The sequence below is a fragment of the Rhamphochromis longiceps genome, linkage group LG11, assembly GCF_057381845.1.
Source record: "Rhamphochromis longiceps isolate RC_006_pf linkage group LG11, R_longiceps_female_GT1.1, whole genome shotgun sequence".
NCBI classification, from domain to species: domain Eukaryota; kingdom Metazoa; phylum Chordata; class Actinopteri; order Cichliformes; family Cichlidae; genus Rhamphochromis; species Rhamphochromis longiceps.
This window is the reverse complement of record NC_140567.1, coordinates 15,280,198-15,298,594: the sequence shown is the minus strand read 5'-3', so window position 1 is coordinate 15,298,594 and position 18,397 is coordinate 15,280,198. Positions and strand designations below refer to the sequence as shown.

Here is an 18,397-nt window from a genome sequence, read left to right as displayed (position 1 = left end):
GATGCCCTCTGGACCCAGTGAGTGACAGGAGAATGGCGGCTAAGCTGTCATCCCTGCTGGACAACATCTCTCACCCCATGCAGGAGACTCTGACAGCACTGAGCAGCTCCTTCAGTGGCAGGCGTCATCCACACATGTGCAATAACACTAAGTGCAATTCTCTTTTTCTGACAACATTGTATTTTATTCTGTTGTATATAGTATTTTATTCTATTCTATTGTGTACATTATCTTATTCTTATTATCTTATCCTATTCAAATGTTTTTTCTTAATTTTTGCTACTGTAGGTTTGCGCTGTCCACTTTCTGCTGTAACAAAATAAATTCCCCTAATAAAGGTTATAAATAATAAAATTTGTAGTAACATGATTTGATATCATAATAAACACTGATTTTTTTCTGTTTTTTGTCTGTGTGGAGCATAAGGCTGCTCCACGCTTCGCTTGTGTCACTTTTAGGCTATCTGACAATGATTTTCACATCACGTCTTGTGTCATGCCACACAATCTTTGTGGTGTGCAGGCTGACATCCTAGGAGTAAACACTTGGCGACAGCGGAAAGGAAAACCTCCTTTTTAACAGGAAGAAACCTCTAGTAACCAGGCTCAGAGAGGGAACTACAAGTAAGACAGTATTCTGAGAGCAAAGTGCTCTATTAGGGTGATATGCTACTATTAGGTGTTTAAGAGCAGATGGGCCCTCCTTATTAAATTCTTTGTAAGTGAGGTTAAAGATTTTAAATCTAATCCTGGATCAACTGAAGGATTTTCAGGGAGTTTTTAGGACAGCCTGATAATACTGACAATGACAATTGTATCATAAGAGAACAACATTTTGAGGAAACGAGGACTATGCTCTGATTTTTAACAAGCAACTCCTTGGCTTATAATAATTAATTAATAAAAACTCTTGACAGCAAATGAAAAGAATAGTTTTTTTTATTTGGCACGACACAAAAGTGCTTTACGATAACACTGCCCATGACTAGTTTGACATGAAAACATTTTTGTAGGTTAACTGTCAGTCTCATTCAATACACATTGGAAAAAAAATGCGAACTTTAAAATTGTGTAAAAATGCCACTTGATATTTCATTTGTCATCATTCTGTAAGGCACGTCATAACCTTAAAATAAAAAATTTGTGCAAATGGTTTTGAAATGATTTTGGATGAAAGTTCTCAGACTGCTTGGCTTTATTGCTTATTGTAGAGAAGGCATTGCTTTATATTCTTTAAATACTTCAAATCAGTTAGGTTTGCATATGATCTGTGTTAACCAGAAATTTGTCAGGATGTATTTGCTTTTCCTGTGTGGACATATGGAGCAATCAGAGTTGGATGGATACCAGAAAACATCTAAGTACAAAATCCTACAAACCACAGAACAGCCTTCAATAAATATTTTGCATTCTATCTAAGTACAAAGTAAAAAAAAACAAAGGTTCACCACTTTTCTCGAAATCAATAACTTATCCCTACAGATTGCATTTTTTTTTAAATTGTTGCTATTGCAGAACCTCCCCCCAGCTCAAAATTTCACATTATTTGGTCAGATATACAAGTCATTGTCAGAACAGTTGAAAGCACACAAATACATTTTTTCATTTTTTTTCTTACAAAAATGAATGAAAATAAAGAATCTTTGGTAGCTAAGCAAAAATAGAATGGAAATGTCTATATATAAAAATGCATTGAAATACATAGTAAAATAAGTACACGGCTACAGCAAAGGGCTGACACGGCATAAAAAATCCAGCTTCGCCTCAATAAGGTACTGTGTATAAAAAGGAGCCCATCATATCACAAACAGATCATAAATTACGTGAAACCATCAGAATGCATCAGTCTTTGGAGAGCACTCTGACACCTTGATGCAATGCAAAGAGAACCACTGAGGTATTTAATCTTCATTATGTCAAGCATCACGCAGAATGATGAGAGAGACGTAAAAGTGCATATGAATTATGGTCAAAAAAAGTAAGTACATCCCATGAAAACTGTTGCCTTTTTTAATGTATTTGAACAAGCAAACATTTAATATCTTTGTAATTCTGACAAAACGTTGAGGATTTTTTTTTTCACGTAAGAGTGGTATAAGAGTGGCAAGTGAATGTGAAAGGAAATGCTTTTTCCTTAAAAAGATATTAAACATTGACATTCCTGTTGAAAAAGTAACTTTCCTTTGTAGTGTTCTTGAACTTTACCACCTTTTCAAAGAAGATCAAGTGGTTGCTTGTCAAATAATAATAACAACAATATTAATCTGACATACTTACATTTTCACATGACTGTAAATTCATGTCTGCTTCTGGTCTATAGCAAACACTGGACTTATTCCAAAATATTGCTTCCTACTATCAACTGCCCTTATTCACATTCCTATGATCAGGTAGTACTATTCCCAGTAGACACTAACATAATCTCACATCTACTTTTTCCCTTGCTAGTGAACAGAATGCAAGGCAGCTTAGAGATGTAACCACTTTATCCTTATGTCACAAAATCTTTGGGCTGGAACTTGTCCATCTTGTTTGCTTGGTGGTTAAAATTCATACTGGTAGAAAGACAACAATAATAGTGTTTTAGCCACTTTTGCAACATACATCTAAAATAAACCTTGTTAAAAGACGAAAAAACAAAAGTCACTGTTTCTGTAAAAGTAAAACAGTCACAGCAGCAATGATACGTCATCTCTCTCTTGTGGTCATCACCTGGTCGCCTGATCAGACAGATATAAATTCTGCTGGTCAGTGATCAGTTTCACTTTGTAAACTAAAAATACTGCAGTCATGTCACATGGGAATAATAATAAATATACCACAACATTAGGTGATGATATGTTTTCACATTGAGCATACATTAAACAGCCAGTCCATTGGTTATATTCCAACCCAACCTTTTTCCAACCAAGTGCTTTCTTGTTGCTGACATAAGAATCAAAGTAGTCTGGCTATCTGATTCTTTCGGCAATTCCAGATGTTATATTTGCTCCCTTAAACCGTAACAGGTGAAGAGCACAAGGAAGTTTGCATCTTTCCCATATGACATGAGAGCATTGAAAGAAAGAAAGCCGCTTTCCATTTCAAAGCCCTTTCTACACTCCTTCTGGCTTCATAAATTGATACTGTAGCTCTTTCCAAAACAGATTAAAACACTGAAAAGGTACACTTAACTTGAACATGTGGCAATAAAAAAAAAAACTTGAGTGAAATAACTTTAGGTGGATTTGTAAGTTTTGAAGTGGTAAAATAGATCACCCCTATCTATTTATGAGATCTACACAGACTAGACACTGTGTATGTGGTACAATTACACTAATTATATAGCCCTGGTGATAGCCTCTACCAATACCTTTTATCACTATTAATGTAGATTTTTGTCAATGTTGTTCAGTCATTTGAGACTGGAGACAATCGGGCAGTCTTTAGGCTTTCATTTGACGGAGGCAACACAAAACTTGTTCTTTAGTTTAAGTGAGAAAAAAACACATTTACTGGAGAGAGTGCTCTGGAGGGAAAATATTCTTACTGGACAAGTTAAATCCCATCTAAGAATCCAGTTTTATTGGCTTAGTTGCTAATATTAGATGAAGCCCAGTGAAAATGACAAGGGTAAGAGGTAGCTAAAATTATAAAGCCTAGCGCTCTTGCTGCCAAATGCAATAAACACAATCTTGCCATTCTGAGTTATCCAAATTAGCTAATCAGCCTAAACCAATTGATCTTCAGCTAAACCTTATTTGAGTATGTCAAATGGCTAGCTTGAGGATGTACAAGGATCCTGGATGCTATGGTCACAGCCACTGGCATTTAGTCTAGAAAATATTTCTATTTCTTTGTCCATTTTAGTTGACCTCACTTTGCCTCCAGAGCTGCTCTACAGCTAAAATACATTTGTATAACAACAAGATGATGTGTGAGAGAAACCCCCGGTTTCATTGGGAAATCATGATTGTAGTCTGTAAGTCACACATCCAGCACCATATCATAGTGTGTTTCCTTCTTCCTTTTCCCACATTTATTTATGAGCACTGTATATAATGTCAACAGTATAACCCAGTAACTTGCATAGACCACTGCCCCTATTATCAAAACAATCTTTTCTGAGTCGGGGAAGGGTTTTCTAGTCTGTTGTACTACTGTGTATAAAATTCCAATGAAAAGGATAGTGAACCATACTGATATTGGAATCAGACCGATAAAGTTCACCACGATTGTTTTCCTCCCAGAAGTCCCCCATCCAGACTTGTTGATTGTTGCTATTGCAAACATTTTCGCTGGCAACAGGCTTGACATATACAGTACAGAATAAAATGACATGAACACCATGACAATGTTACCTCTGAGGCAGCTGGCAAATGATGACTTAATCAGCGCCACTGCTTGCACAATGAGTAGAAACAAAAGAATATTCCAGAGCCTTCCTTGGTAAAAGAGTTGGATCGCTGTGGCGATGAGGAAAAATGGGAAGAAGCCAGTGATCACAGCCTCATAAGTCATCCAGAGATGGTGTTTGTGGAACCACATGGAGTTGTACAGCCATTCTCTGAAATATGACTTGCTCCATCGTGTCTGTTGATTGAGCCACCGCAGATATGTAATTGGTGTCTCTGTAAGGCACTTTGACCGTGCAGTGTATTTTGTTGCATACCCGAGGCTGAGAACTCTGTTCGTGAGATGACGGTCATCCCCAAAACTGCAGTGGGATCCCATGAAGGTCTGATTGTACCAGTCCTCAAGAAACTCATGCAGGAGAGAGTTCCGGTACATTCCTAAAGGCCCGCTAATGCATTGAACGCAGCCGAAGTAGGACTGGCAAGCCCGCTCAATGTTGAAAGCCATCCAGTACCGAACACTGCTCAGGAAGGAGATCCACGACTCATATTTATTTAGGATCTACAGGTAGGTTGACAAGCAGAGACAAAAAGTATGAAGTTTAAAGCACAACATCCTAATTTGTATGTTTGATGTAGAAGATTCAGATTTCACAGAACTTTTAAGAAAACTACCTGTACATCTCCTCCAACTCCTCCCACCATAGGGTCTTCCTCCAAAACCTTAACCATCTCCACTGATGATGCTGGGTCCAGCATGGTGTCAGAGTCACACACCTACATAAAAACACAAGTTAATCAAGAAATTAACTGTGTTTTAGCAACACAGGATACATTTATTTAGATTTTCTTCAACATAGTTCCAGATGTCTTCTTTGTTCAGCTTAATTCTGCAAAACATAACAGATGTCAAATTGACCTAAACTCCCCAAAGAGAGGGAAAAAACCCTTTCTTGCTGAAATATAATTTGCTTGGACAATCGGAACAAAATTTCGATATACAAAAGAAAGTTTTGTGAAATCAAAAAAAAAATTTACATAATGACACACAAAAAAAAAGATATCATGCATCCAACAAAACACATAAATGCTCAATATGGCCACTTTATAATCTCCGCCAGCCAAGACCAGAGGGGCTGCTTTCAACTCTGTTCACCACCCACTATAGCTCTAATGTTGTTCTTCTGCTCTCCCTATTTTCTGCTATAAATGGTAATTTTCCTGACCAACAAAATCAGGTGATGAAAACAAACCTAGAGCCCAGTCCTTTTTAACAAATTACATCTGTTACAGGCAGAGCCTGATGAAAGTGAAAAGGCATGAAACATTGTCCCTTCTGTTTCTAAGGTTGAAAAGTATTGGCATGACTGCTGGCAGTGCAGCAGTAAGGTCTATTGAACCTTTTGTGAAGTAAATGATTTTTGGCAGGCTGAAGCCAGCTGCAGGTGTTAGACAGCATTATAGCTCTGAGTTCATATTCTCAAAGTCCCCTTCTTTGTTATACAGACCCGTTTGAATCATTTTGATGCTGTTACATAAATTAAGCATCAGTTGAGCCTTACTCTTTGATCACAATGCTTTTTGTAGCACTAACAACTGAACATCACAGAAGAAAATGACATAATGATACTTGGCATTTTGGACAAAGAACTGTTACTTGTGCTTAAGTCTGAAGACACAAGAGTTTTTGAATTAGCCTGAGGTATCTGCTTTTCAAACGTAATAACAACAGATCTGTGGAATTGCAAAACTAACTAAAAATGCTGAAACGTCATTAAAGCCATAGACTGAGCGTCTGGTAACAAAACAGAGAAAGTCTTGACAGAGCATGCCCGCACAAAATATTCTGTGTACTTTAAACGCAATCATTTAGTCATGGAAAGAAAAACACTTTCATTGGAAAGTAGCTTTCATGCACTGTTTAGCATTAACAAGCAGATTCAGGAAAAGGTGTGAAGTCATCAGCGTTGGTTCAACCCATGTGACCTCACCACCCTTCAAGTAATTTTTATTCTTTAGGTAAACACAGTTTGAAAGGTTGTTATTGTGGCTGAATTATATGACACCACAATGTGGTTACATATCATATGACAGTAATACAAGCTCTCATTAAGTATGATATGATAGCTAACATTTGCCATTGTTAGCTACTGCTAATACAAGACAAAGTAAGTCTGGAGGATCAAAACCTCTTTGTATTTTGAACTGAGAAAGGTTCCATTTATTTTTAATTACTTTTATGCTCCTGAATATGACAGTACTATACAGCTCCACAAGAGCCCATGACACGTTTAACAGTCAGTGCCTGCAGGATATTGCTTTACCAAGCAGTTAATGTCTTTAGCCACTGTTTATTTTTTAAGCCACACCAACATACTGTCGCTAGCCAAACACACTATTGAATTTAGTTTTCCTAAAGCTATCAGGCTTTTAGTCCTTAGGTCTGTGTTACTCAAATATAACCTTTGATTGTTTTTAATTTTTCTGAACAGGAGACAAACACATGCTAACCTTTCTAACCTTTCTTTGATACAGATTTGTAGATGACGTAACGCCCTGCGAAAAAGATCTGTTATTACACTTAGACATCAGCTACTGCTGCCCTCCTTCACGCCACACTTCACAACACGGTGCACATGCTAAAAAGCAAAACAAAAGACTCTTTGTGGACCCCATATTTGGCTTGGCATAGCCTCCCCTCCTCTCTTTCCAGCCATCTCTCGTTCTATTCCCTTTCACTCTATCATCAGCTTATGTTTGCCTAGTTTGCATCTCCCACAGTAGCTTACATTTTCTCTTTCTTCACTATGTCCTTCAGATGTCAGCTCTGTGTGTGCATGCGTGCAAATCTACAAAGACACACACAGGCACAAAGTAATATTACACCTGTTGTACAGTATTTTTAATCTTCTAATTTATTTCATTATTTTTTTATTTAAGGGGCTATTGTTCTTCCACATTACCTGCATTAACTGATTTTAAGCGATTTAACTACTTACCTGCACATAATCCACGCTCCTTCCCAGTGCTTTGAAGGCTGTATACATGACCTCTCTCTTCCCTCCCCACTTCTGCATGATGCACACACATTTGCTGTTCAGCACAACCCTGGACACCTGCTGAAGGCTCTCAGCGTAGCTCTCATCTGTCTCCTCGGGTCCTCTGCTGTGATAATTACTCCTCCACACGTACGTGGCTGATCTGTCCGATCCCATGACCTCCTTAAAAATCTCCATCATGTACAAGTCGTCGTCTGAATTTCCATCGATCACCATGATAACTTTGATACCAGGATATGTCAGCCTCTTCACTGACACAAGGCATTTTCTTAGGTAGTTTTCATCCTCCTGATATGCAGCGATGCACAATGCCAAGGACTTGTTCAGTTTAATTGGTGTTTCTAAGGAGCGCCGCATGTTACGGTGTTCTAGGAGTGCAAAGAGGGTCTGGATAATAAGGTGAACAACCAAAATGGCACCATACAGCCCAAAAGATAGGTGATTTTGAGCTGTAGTGAAAAATTGGTAGCCCATGATATAGGCTGTCGAGATGCCCACCAGGAGAGACACGCCGAACATGGTGGTCCCAAATATCCTCAGGTAAGTGAGGCCTCTTTTACACTTCATCTGTGGACAAAAACAAAAGGGTTACATGTAGTAACAGTGGTGCAGAAAATGTTACTATGATTGACAGCAACTCACAGTGAAACATTTGTAACCTTTTATACTCAATTGGTCCAAGTAAATGACCTTCTTAACCTCCTAAGACCCGAACTCTTCCATGGCATGCATTTTTAATTTCTCTTTGATTTTTGGGATGATTAGGTCCTGATGAATGTAAAAACAAAGAATTACCAGATTTTTTTTACCTAATTTTTGCTTGTAAGAAAAATGAGAGCCACATATGAGGATATTTGTTTAAAATTTTGATAGAACAGTAGCAGTATAATGTTCTCGTAAGTGGATATCAGGCCGTTGTAGAGCAAAATTGAGTATTTTGGTCTAAATAACCGAAAATGTGATGTCCACATATGTGGACGGCAGGTCGTAGGAGGTTAAAGTGAATACAATCACTTAAACAAGAGTGTTGGAACCATTTTCACTGTACTTTTTACTAAAGCTTTTATGTTTTGACACAACAAAACCAGGTACAGACTGCTGTAAGCTTTCTCCTTTTTTATGCCCCATCCCTCTCCCTACCTCCTCCCCTTCCCCAAATCCCCCTAAATGCCAGACAGTTGTGAGTAGCCGATTGTTCCAACTCTCTTTTAGTGTGGGTGGCCACACGTTACAAGATTTCTTGACCTAATTAACCAACAAGTTGGCTGCCTCTGCCAACCATCAAGGTCTAAGCACATGCTAAATGTTGGTCGTGGTGGTGGGGTAGCCTATAATGAAAATTATTGGTTTCCACAGTATTTTGGGGACACATTGCAAAGGTCAAAGACCAAGTATGACAAACTCTGACCTAGAACATGAATATTCAATATTTTTAAGAGAGGCATTTGTGCAAGAGGATGCTTTTGCGTCTGCATCCTCTTGCACAAACTCCTGAAGTTTGTTTCCAACCCTCATTATGTTGCTACCGCCATCTGTTTGGCAGACCAACGGAGACCCACTCAGCGTGGCTCATTTTGACTCAACGCAGAGAGCGGACCACCCTGTGATGTCATCTGTTTATATCTTTATGGGAAGAAGAAGACAAGAGACTTCTATTGCTGCACGCGTGCTTCTCTCTCTCTGAATCTTTGTGTAGAGAGCATTGCAGGGAAATGACTTCTGTTAAACAGAGAGAAAGAGAGAAAAGACCTTTGACATTATGAAGGTCAAAGTATGCTGACCTTCAGTAGGGCTCCCTCTTGTGGGATAAACTTTTCATCTAGGATTTAGACGCATTTAGCGCCATTTTGTTCATTGAGTGACCAAAAATATTTTGCGATATCACGCATTTTGTACATGTACATTTAATCAAGTCAAGGGAAACAAGTCAGAACAACAATAAAATGATCAAAAGAAGCGTATACAAGGCCGAGTGATGTTTGTGAACTGGAGAGAGTTCTTGGGACCACGCCTAAACACATGACAGATGAAGGGAGGGGACGACTAAAGGAGAGAAAGAAAAAAATATATACACAGAGAAAGCGAAGATAGCATGGAGAATCTTTAAGAGAGAAAGTGAAGAAAGTTGGTTAAGAAAATTGGTTAAACTAGCTGAAAAGCAGATGCATCTTGAGAGACATTAGGAAAATGAAAGTAAAAGACAGTGAGGGAGTAGCAGAAGCAGGGAGAGAGAGGTTGTGTTCATGGAGAAGAATACACACAAACACACACTTTGGCTCAGACATAATGCTTTGTTCATTTGACTGTTGGACGAGAAAGCCACAATCAGTGTAGCGGACCTCCTCTGGCATGTGGCAAAGGTTTTAACGTCAGGCCATCTTTTACAAGACCCCTGACATGCACAGATATACACCAAAATGCACATATAAAAGCTTATTGTACCACTGCATGTGTGTGTTTGTGTAATTGAACAAATTTAAATTTTGGCCTCTTTCAGCTTGTGTGAGAATGTCTATAATGCTTTATAAGCCCTGTATCCATGTCTTATCTTTGTTTGAACTCAACCACTGATTAGGAGTAAGCATGAGTGCAGCAACAAAACACAACGTTTTGGGGCACTTCATTGTCAGCTTAAAAGTACATCATGACTGACAAATGTACACCTCTACATTTTATCAACTGGGCTTTGGGAGAAAACAAAATGAACTTGATTGAACCACTGAAGATAACAAGGACAGGAACCGTCGTCAGTGTTTGCTCCTCCTTGACTTTCTGTTAATGATCTGCACTTTAATGATACAATCTGTTTGCTCTGATTTAATGTTTGGAATGAAAGTAAAAATCAAAAGTAGGATATTAAATCCATCATCGACAGGCTAGGCTCATGGCATGTAAATGTGATGTGGGAAAACGTCAAGTCCACAGTAATGCAACCATTGCTGCTGGCTACAATGATCTGGTCTTTGCAGGATCTTATACACCATTTTGGGTGTGTAGTGCAGCGCAGAGGTCGGGTTGACAGTTAGCTCAGACTGCAGACAGATTAACTGCAGACTTAAAGTGAGGCCAAACTCTGGCCCGTTCTTATTGAGATAAAGCCTTTTTAATCACAGCAGTATCTGTAACAGTGGAGATGTCATCCACATATGGATGATGTAAATGATGTCACGTTGGTTGGTGAGCACGCGTATCTTCATGTGTTTGTCCAGAGCATTTATCTATGCAAGCGGAGGGTGTCATTAACACATGAAGATGATATCACTCCAGCTTTCTGTTTGTTGTTACATCTTGGCACTTGAGGGTTAGAACATCGCCATTATGTCCTTTTTGCTGTACATGTGTGTATGCGTGGCCAGCCCTGTGGTGACCTTGGGCTGGAAGCTTGAGCAGTCTCACTCTGACGTTATTAACAGTCTCTTGAGTGAAACTCCCACGGGCTCTCTCTCAGAGATAACATTGCAGTAATGTTGAGTCTTGCATGGATGTACATGGTGAGTTAGTAGATAAATGAAGCGATGACTACATAAATTAATGGATAGATTAAGTTGACCCAAAAAAACTGGGTCCTTGGAAAAAGTGCATCTGGCTGTTCTTTTAAACTGAGACACGTGGATTTGTTTGGGATTACAGCAACAGTAAAAAAAAAAACAAACAAACAAAAAAGTAGTGACAGGGAAATCTCATTGTGTTTGTGAGTTTGTTATTTTGAAAATATGATTTAGGAAAATCAATGAGTGTCTTGTCTTACAGTACAAATGAGCAAGGCGCTGAACTATTTAGCTGTAACAGGAATGAGAGACTGTGCCTGCATCTTCCTCTGCTTCTGAATGAAACAGCATATTAATATGCTACAGTATGCTAAATCAAAATCCTGACCTCATGACAATATTAGACTAAAATTCAGGGATCACTATACTATGGTTTATTTTGTTCAAAACGTGCTCACTACATGCACACATTCTGATGGAAATCCATCCAATAATTTTTTCAGGTGGAGCCACTGAGTAAATCAAATGTGAACATCAAAGTTTCCCTGCAGGAAAAGTCAAGGAAACACCATGTGCAAACATTGCACAGACTTTGTAAATAAGTGAATTTGTTGATCTGCTGGTGCTCAGAGGGATGATAGGAGTTCACCGAATACAGAAGGTACATTGCTACACATAGAGTCAAGTTACTTGCAATGCCAAGAAAAAAACATTGCATTTAATTGGTTTGACATGTTTACAATATTGCGCAAAAGTCTTGAGCCACCTCTAAATTCTTTCTTTCAATGATCCAGACCTTCTTGTAATTTCTTTAACATCTCATACTTTTTAAAGTGGTCTTGAGCAACAGTTCTTCAGGGCTTCTTAAGGTCTTGTAATGCTTCTGTTTGGACATTGGCTGCTTTTTCACTCATTTTTAGCCAAGTATTTAGACCTGTACATTAAAACAATAAACACTGACCTCTGAATCGATCAAAAAGGCACCTAACAAGAGAGAGTGTTTATTGACCAGTGTGAATGCTTTTCTTCTGATTTGTTTAGCGGAATCTATGAAACCTGCAAACACAACACAGGTTGACAGTGATAATAGTATTACATAATAAAATTTTTACAGGAACAAGATGATGATGAGCTATTGACTGCCTGGTGTGCAGTGTGCCCTTAAAACATTTGAGGAAACTGAATGAAGGGCAAAAGAAGAATTGGCAGAGCTAGAAAACTACCTACAACAAATTCCTGACACAGGACCTGAGAGACAAATCTGAAGCCTCAGTGGAAGGGTTGGCTGTCAAGAAGTCATTCTTAAGGAAGGTAAAACGGAAGAAAAGGCTGATGTATGCCAGATTACACTCATGGAGTGATAATTCCAGTCATTTTTGGTTTAAATTATGCATTGATATGTATGGAGGAAGTAGTACAGATGCACAACACCCAAAACACGGGGGAGGCTCTGTTATGGTTTGGGACTGCATTTAAGGCAGTGGTGTTTGGGATCTTGTCAAAATTGATGAAAATGTGAACACAGAAAAGTACAATCAGATTTTGATCTACCATGCAGTACCATCTGGAACGTGTCTGATTGGCTTCATTTTTTAGCCTGACAACAATCTCAAACAAACAATGCAGTAAAAGAATATCTAGATAGAAAACCACACAATGGAATCAGTCATGGATTGACCTCCCCAGAGCCTGGACCGCAACATTATTCAAGCAGTGTGGGATCATCCTGACAGAGAATGGAACAAAAGGAAGCCAACATCCAAAGAAGAGCTTTAAATGTCCTATAAGAAGCCTGGAGAAATATTCCTGAAGACTACTTAAAGAAATTACAAGAAAGCTTGTCTAAGAGAGTTCAGGCTGTGTTGAAGGTGGTCGTACCAAATACTGACTTTCGAGTTGTACAAACTTTGTTTTTGCTTTACATACTGTACATACTGTATTTCCATTCACACTTTTGCATGTTTCAATAAATCACTGCTCCAATTTCACATTTCCTTTGCATATCATAGAAACAAGGGAGTGGCTCAAGACTTCTGCACAATACTGCATATTTTCATTCTGTTCATTCTTTTGGCCACAAAGAACCGACAATAAATCTCAATCACCAATTAAAATATGAGTGCTACTTGTGCGCAATAAAATATGGGACACATTTTGGTTTTCAAATATAATGAATATCTTAAAATCACCACATGTTATAATAAATTGCATGCGTGTTACATCAGGGAGAGCTTTTAGATATGAAGAACAGGCTGCTTAATGTGAATGCCATATGTACCTATGTGCAAATCTATCACTAATGTCACAATGTATGGCATATGTGTGCGTGTTTGTGTGTGTATATACACAGCATGAGGCATATGTGTGTGTGTGTAAGAATATGAGTGTGTATGCAGGCTGTCTGCAGAAAGAGATGCCTTGACTTAACTCACATGAGAGCAGTTGAAGCTCTTTCAGCAGGGTTCCAGCTCAAGACCTCTGATAGAAACGCAAGACTCTGATAGACTCTGTGTGTGTATGTGTGTGTGTGTGTGTCTTCATACACTAAAACTACATATCTGTGTGAGTTTGCACAAGTGTGTATGTAATTACTGTGTGTGCTGCCCAGAGTATAACAGTGAAGTGGAGCCAAAGAAAGACAGCCTGCTGGTCTGTGTGGAGCTGAGATAACATAAAGCTCACATCTTTACATCTCAGCAGTCACTGCTGGAAGTGTAACATTCACAAATCAGCAGCTCTGGCTGGATAAGTACTTATAACAAATCAAACATTATATGCTGGGGGCCCAAGCTGACACTTGTGGCTGGTATAATTTAGACCTGAATCACAGTTAAGGATTTGAACAGTTTTCATGGTATTTTTCATGACAATGTTCAATGAAGCCCAGATAAGTATGAGCTAATAAAGACAGATTAATGGTATTTGGGGTTTTTGTGAGGAGTCTCTGGATCCATTGAAAAAATAATAGTACATTTTATATCAGTTTAGTATAAAAAACCAGACCTGCTGAGGTAATACACACCTTTGAAATCTCATGTGCTTTGACAATTTCCAAGAATAAAAAAAAACACGCATGTACAAATGGAGAGATATGCATCACAGATAATGATTTTATATATACACTAGGTTGTCAGTGTGTGTTTAAGAACTTTGCAGGGTTAGAAAAGGCCACGGGGGATTGTAAAATTAAACATTAAACGTGGAGCTGGCTCTCATGACAGACATAGCAGCATGCAGCAAAGGGTCACATCTTCCCGAGAAGCTGATGAGGCAAAAGAGTGGAAGCGGCGGGGAGAGACTTGAGAATTGGCTGCAGTCTTTGGCTAGACGTACTTGACACATTCAAGGCTGGGCTGCTGCTCCATGTCTATTTACTATGTTAATTTAGTGACAAGGCTCCTTTTCGCTCTTTCTGGGGGCAGAATCAGGTGTGATGGGACCATAACTGAAAAGCAGCAAAAGGTTAAAGCATCTTCTAGACTGCAACTGTTTCTTCATCACGCAATTAGCATCTCATTACACTGTTACACCAACAGATGTTGTTATATACATGATTTAATACAACACTGAGGTAAATGTGTTCTCTGTTTCAAAGCCAGACTATGCCGTTTGGTATTTAGGCATGTCTTTTTTCCACCTTGATTCATCCATGTAGTAGGAAGAAAAGGGGAGGAGGTGAAGTTGGGATGAAGCTGCTCAGAGATGAATGGGTGGCACACACTGAAAATGGGGTGGGGCCAGGACATTGAAGGCGTGGTGCTGTACTTGGATGCATTCACTGCCAGCTGAGGCACGGGACTTACATCACTGTGGCAGACTCCAAGAGACCAAAGTGAGATGAGGTTGAGTATGGAATTCCTCCTTCTTAAGCTATTTCTTTGTGTGAAAAAAAATGCAAAAAATCATTGAAAGCTCTTCTTTTACAAACACAACCTGTTTCTCTGTATCATCCAACGATCCAGCAGTTCCCTTAAATAAATGTCTTCACCTCCATGGGATGGAAAATTCTATTAATAGCACTCTTTAAAACCACAGCCCAGTGTGGCTAAAAGATAACAGAGGCTCATAATCACACTCAAGTAGAAGATAATTAAAAAGAACTTTATAATTATTAAGGGGAAAAAAGGAAGAAAGAATCACACTAAGATTTCCATGAAACGTTTTGTCAGTTTGTCACTCTCATCTTTCCAGAAGATATACAGAAAATATAAATAACATTAACAAGAGCCACTTTGTGAGCTGCTCCTGCCCGGTTTGCTTTGTAAGGGGCCTTTGTTACTTTATGGTACACTCTAACTGCTGGATATATGAATTAGATTTGGCATCAAACCTACTCTGTGTGACTCAGCGTGAGGTAGTGAGAATCTAACTGACATCCAAATTTTCACTTTTACTGGCTGGCTGCAGTGCTGCTTTACTGTTAGTATACTGAAGGAACCTGGAAAAAAACTGGTATTAACACAGAGTAGATGAGCTAAGTGGTACGGCTCGGGAGGGGCTGCGCCTCTAAGATCAACAGTTGTACCCTGCCAGCCCCATGGCTCTTTACACTAAAAGACCCTTGCTGGGAGAAGTAATGGCACGTGAGACTTGTTGTGTGCCTTAATGGAGGCCAGCCATGGAAAGTCTTCTTCTCTTAAATAGTAAAATGCTCTTTGTGCTGTGTGGGAGTGCATGCTGGAGCACTGATGCAACTCAGACATCAAAAAGGTTTTAAAAACTTCTTTGTCATTATAGTGGACAACTGTGACATTCACAGAGTATTTCATTTAATAGCACTAAAGTCGTATTGTCTTTCTCATTGGGAACTGAGTCCTGCACTCAGCAAAGAAATTCCCTGGAGGACTGAGATTAGGAACACCACATGGGTATTAGGTTGAATACATGCTGACATGGGCACAAGGTCCACATATGCTCCAAATCTACAGCAAATGAGCAGTGAGCATTTATTTGAAGTTTACAGTTTCCCTGCTAATAAAGTACTGCGCAAAAAGTTTAATCCACAAGTCATCCTGGAAGTATTTTTTCACACTGGACACACTTGATCATCTCTTCTTACAAGTAAATATGCAGGATATCACCACAGAGTTAGGGTGCATTGTGAGAGCAGCACAATGCAAAGTAAAATCAATAAAATAAATAGATAATCCAAGTCAGCAAGGAGATTCTGCTTGTGGGTTGAAAAGTTCTACATTTTGGATAAATAGCTGTAATATTTGTCCACTTACTCACACATGGTGTGTGGGCAACACAGTGGGACCCAACAGCGGTCTGTGCACACTCAGTAGGTGGATGGAGAAAGAGACTATGTCAAGGAGAGTGTGACAGATGTTCATTAGCATTTGTGTATATGTGCGCGTGTGATGGGTGTGCAAGGGGACAACAATGCTCAGAACTTAGGTGCATGGACCACGTGATATCTCACATGAGCTTTTCTGGTTTTGTTTAAGTTCAAAGTTAGGAGGTTATGAATAAACTGCAAAACTTTTCAGCAAGGCATGTGCCTGCTACCACTTTTTACAGAACACAGATATCAACAAAGGCTAACTTGTCCAAAAGCTGAAGGCTGGTCAAGAAGCTATTCACACGCATGCAAATGTTAGTCCTCCACACTGGGCGTCAAATTACGCGCCCCTACCACAAGCCACGCTGAAACAGTCCCCATTCAGTCTTCTCATTGGCTTAAAAATCTCAACGAATGACGTGTGACCGATAACGTCACAGTGTAGTTATATTCAGGCTAGCATCACTCTTACAACAAAGACTAGTCATTAATTTGACTGATCAAAAGATAAAAGCTTAGTATATTAAACCTTTTACACCTGTATTTTGTAGTGTTATAGCATGAAATGAAACACAAACTGAGTTTCAGCACTTCTTGCTGTGGCTCCCAACTTTTAGCATCACTCACTTTGTGGAGCAAACACGCTGAACAAACTCGTGAAAAAAAAAAAGCTCTATGCATGCACTTTGCTAGAGAGTTGGCGCATCATCACGTTCACACACACGCGCACACGAAAACTGATTGCGCGTAATTATGTTCTAAACCACTTTATGAATGATTTAGTGGCTTGTGGTAAAATATTTGGTAAAATGATCACCGGCCACCTACCTTGAAGCAGCTGTTGTCCTCTGATTCCTCCTGAGAAAGGATGCGTCTAACTTCTGGGACTCTGGTCCCGATCCACAGAGGAAAAAAGTAGACACAGAGCTTGAGCAGCGACGACTCTCATGAATCCGCTTAAAATGGTCCTCATAAGCCTATTTTTGTTTGTTTGTTTGTTTGTTTTTTAAAGGGGGAAAAAGAATAATAAAAAAAAGTCGTGCCAGTCCTTTGTATGTGTGCTCAGTTTGGATGCTTCAAAAAGACAACCGGGATTGCTTGTCTTCTCTAACTTCTAACGGTTTGTCTGCAGCCTTTCCAAGTCACTTGCATCTCTGGTGTCCAAAACCAAACATCATATCAGTCAGCTTTGGCATCATTCATATAAAAAAGTATAAATAAAACATAGACTATAAAAATATGATAAATATTCTTCTCCATCAACGCCTGTTTCATTCATTCTTAATAAAACGAAAAAAAAATTAAGATAAAGCATCAACTTTGGCAGCTTCAGTCACATTCAAAAGTTTTTTAAAAAAAACAAAAAAGTTTCAGCAAACAATAAAATATGAGCCAGAGCTTTTTTTGTATTCTTCCTGTCTTAAGGGGCGTTAAGGTAAGTTTTTCTAGAGTTTCCTCCGAGCATCCAGGTTACACAGAGCGCACAGAAGTCTCTCTGCCGCTGTTTCAGCTGTCTAATTCCTTCCAGACGGGTGTGTGCATGTGTGCGAGTATGTCTGTGTGTGTGGACCCTCCTTTATGGCTCCTGCGGCTCCCAAACCCCTTTTACCGGGCAACAGATTGGCGTGTTGATTTAATAGGAGGGAAGGTTTGGGGGTGTGTGTAAGGAGGAGCGACGGAGAAGTGATGGGGGAAGAGAAAAAAAGGGGTGGGGGAGGGGGGGCGGCGAGTCTCTCATCCAAACTCATTCAAACTTCAGAGAATGGGTGGGTGGGGAGTCTCTCATCCAAAGTCATTCAAACTCCAGAGAGAGAGAGAGAGAGAGAGAGAGAGAGAGAGAGGCTAACATTGACTGGAACCCCCTCTCCATTCATTTTATATTACAACTTGAGGTTACATAGTATAAAAATTACTAAAAGATCAAAGGTCAAGATCCCTGTCTAGATAAATAAATAAATCTGGGTAAATTCCCAGATGATTAAACATGCAACTATTTTGCTGGTAATACCTGAAATGAGTAAAGAAAATCAACAGCCTATTTATGCAAGTTAATTCATAATTTTATGGGGGGGGGGGTGTATTGGTTGGGTCTGATTATTGGGAGGGTCATAACCCCCCTAACCCTCCTGGAAATGACACCCCTGGTACAAGACATGCACATAAGCACGTGTGAGCCACACTTGGTGATGTTACAGAATTTCAGACCGTTCATGTCATCGTCAGATGCAGTTCA

At 39.3% G+C, this 18,397-nt stretch overlaps 1 protein-coding gene across 2 annotated transcripts; it reads right to left on the bottom strand.

Annotated features, from left to right (window-relative positions):
* Positions 1-920: 920 nt before the first annotated feature.
* has2 (hyaluronan synthase 2) lies at positions 921-17,826 on the bottom strand. Of its 2 annotated transcripts, XM_085422461.1 has the most exons (5): positions 16,993-17,826; positions 7,333-7,959; positions 7,123-7,182; positions 5,009-5,110; positions 921-4,895 (listed from the first exon to the last, which is right to left on the bottom strand). In XM_085422461.1, exons 2-5 carry the CDS (start codon positions 7,957-7,959, stop codon positions 3,966-3,968), a joined length of 1,719 nt encoding a protein of 572 aa, XP_085278587.1. In that variant the 5' UTR covers positions 16,993-17,826; the 3' UTR covers positions 921-3,965. The 2 variants fall into 2 exon arrangements, with proteins under 2 accessions (XP_085278587.1, XP_085278588.1); XM_085422462.1 differs by lacking the exon at positions 7,123-7,182 and having other exon boundaries at positions 16,993-17,789.
* Between the last annotated feature and the right edge of the window lie 571 nt (positions 17,827-18,397).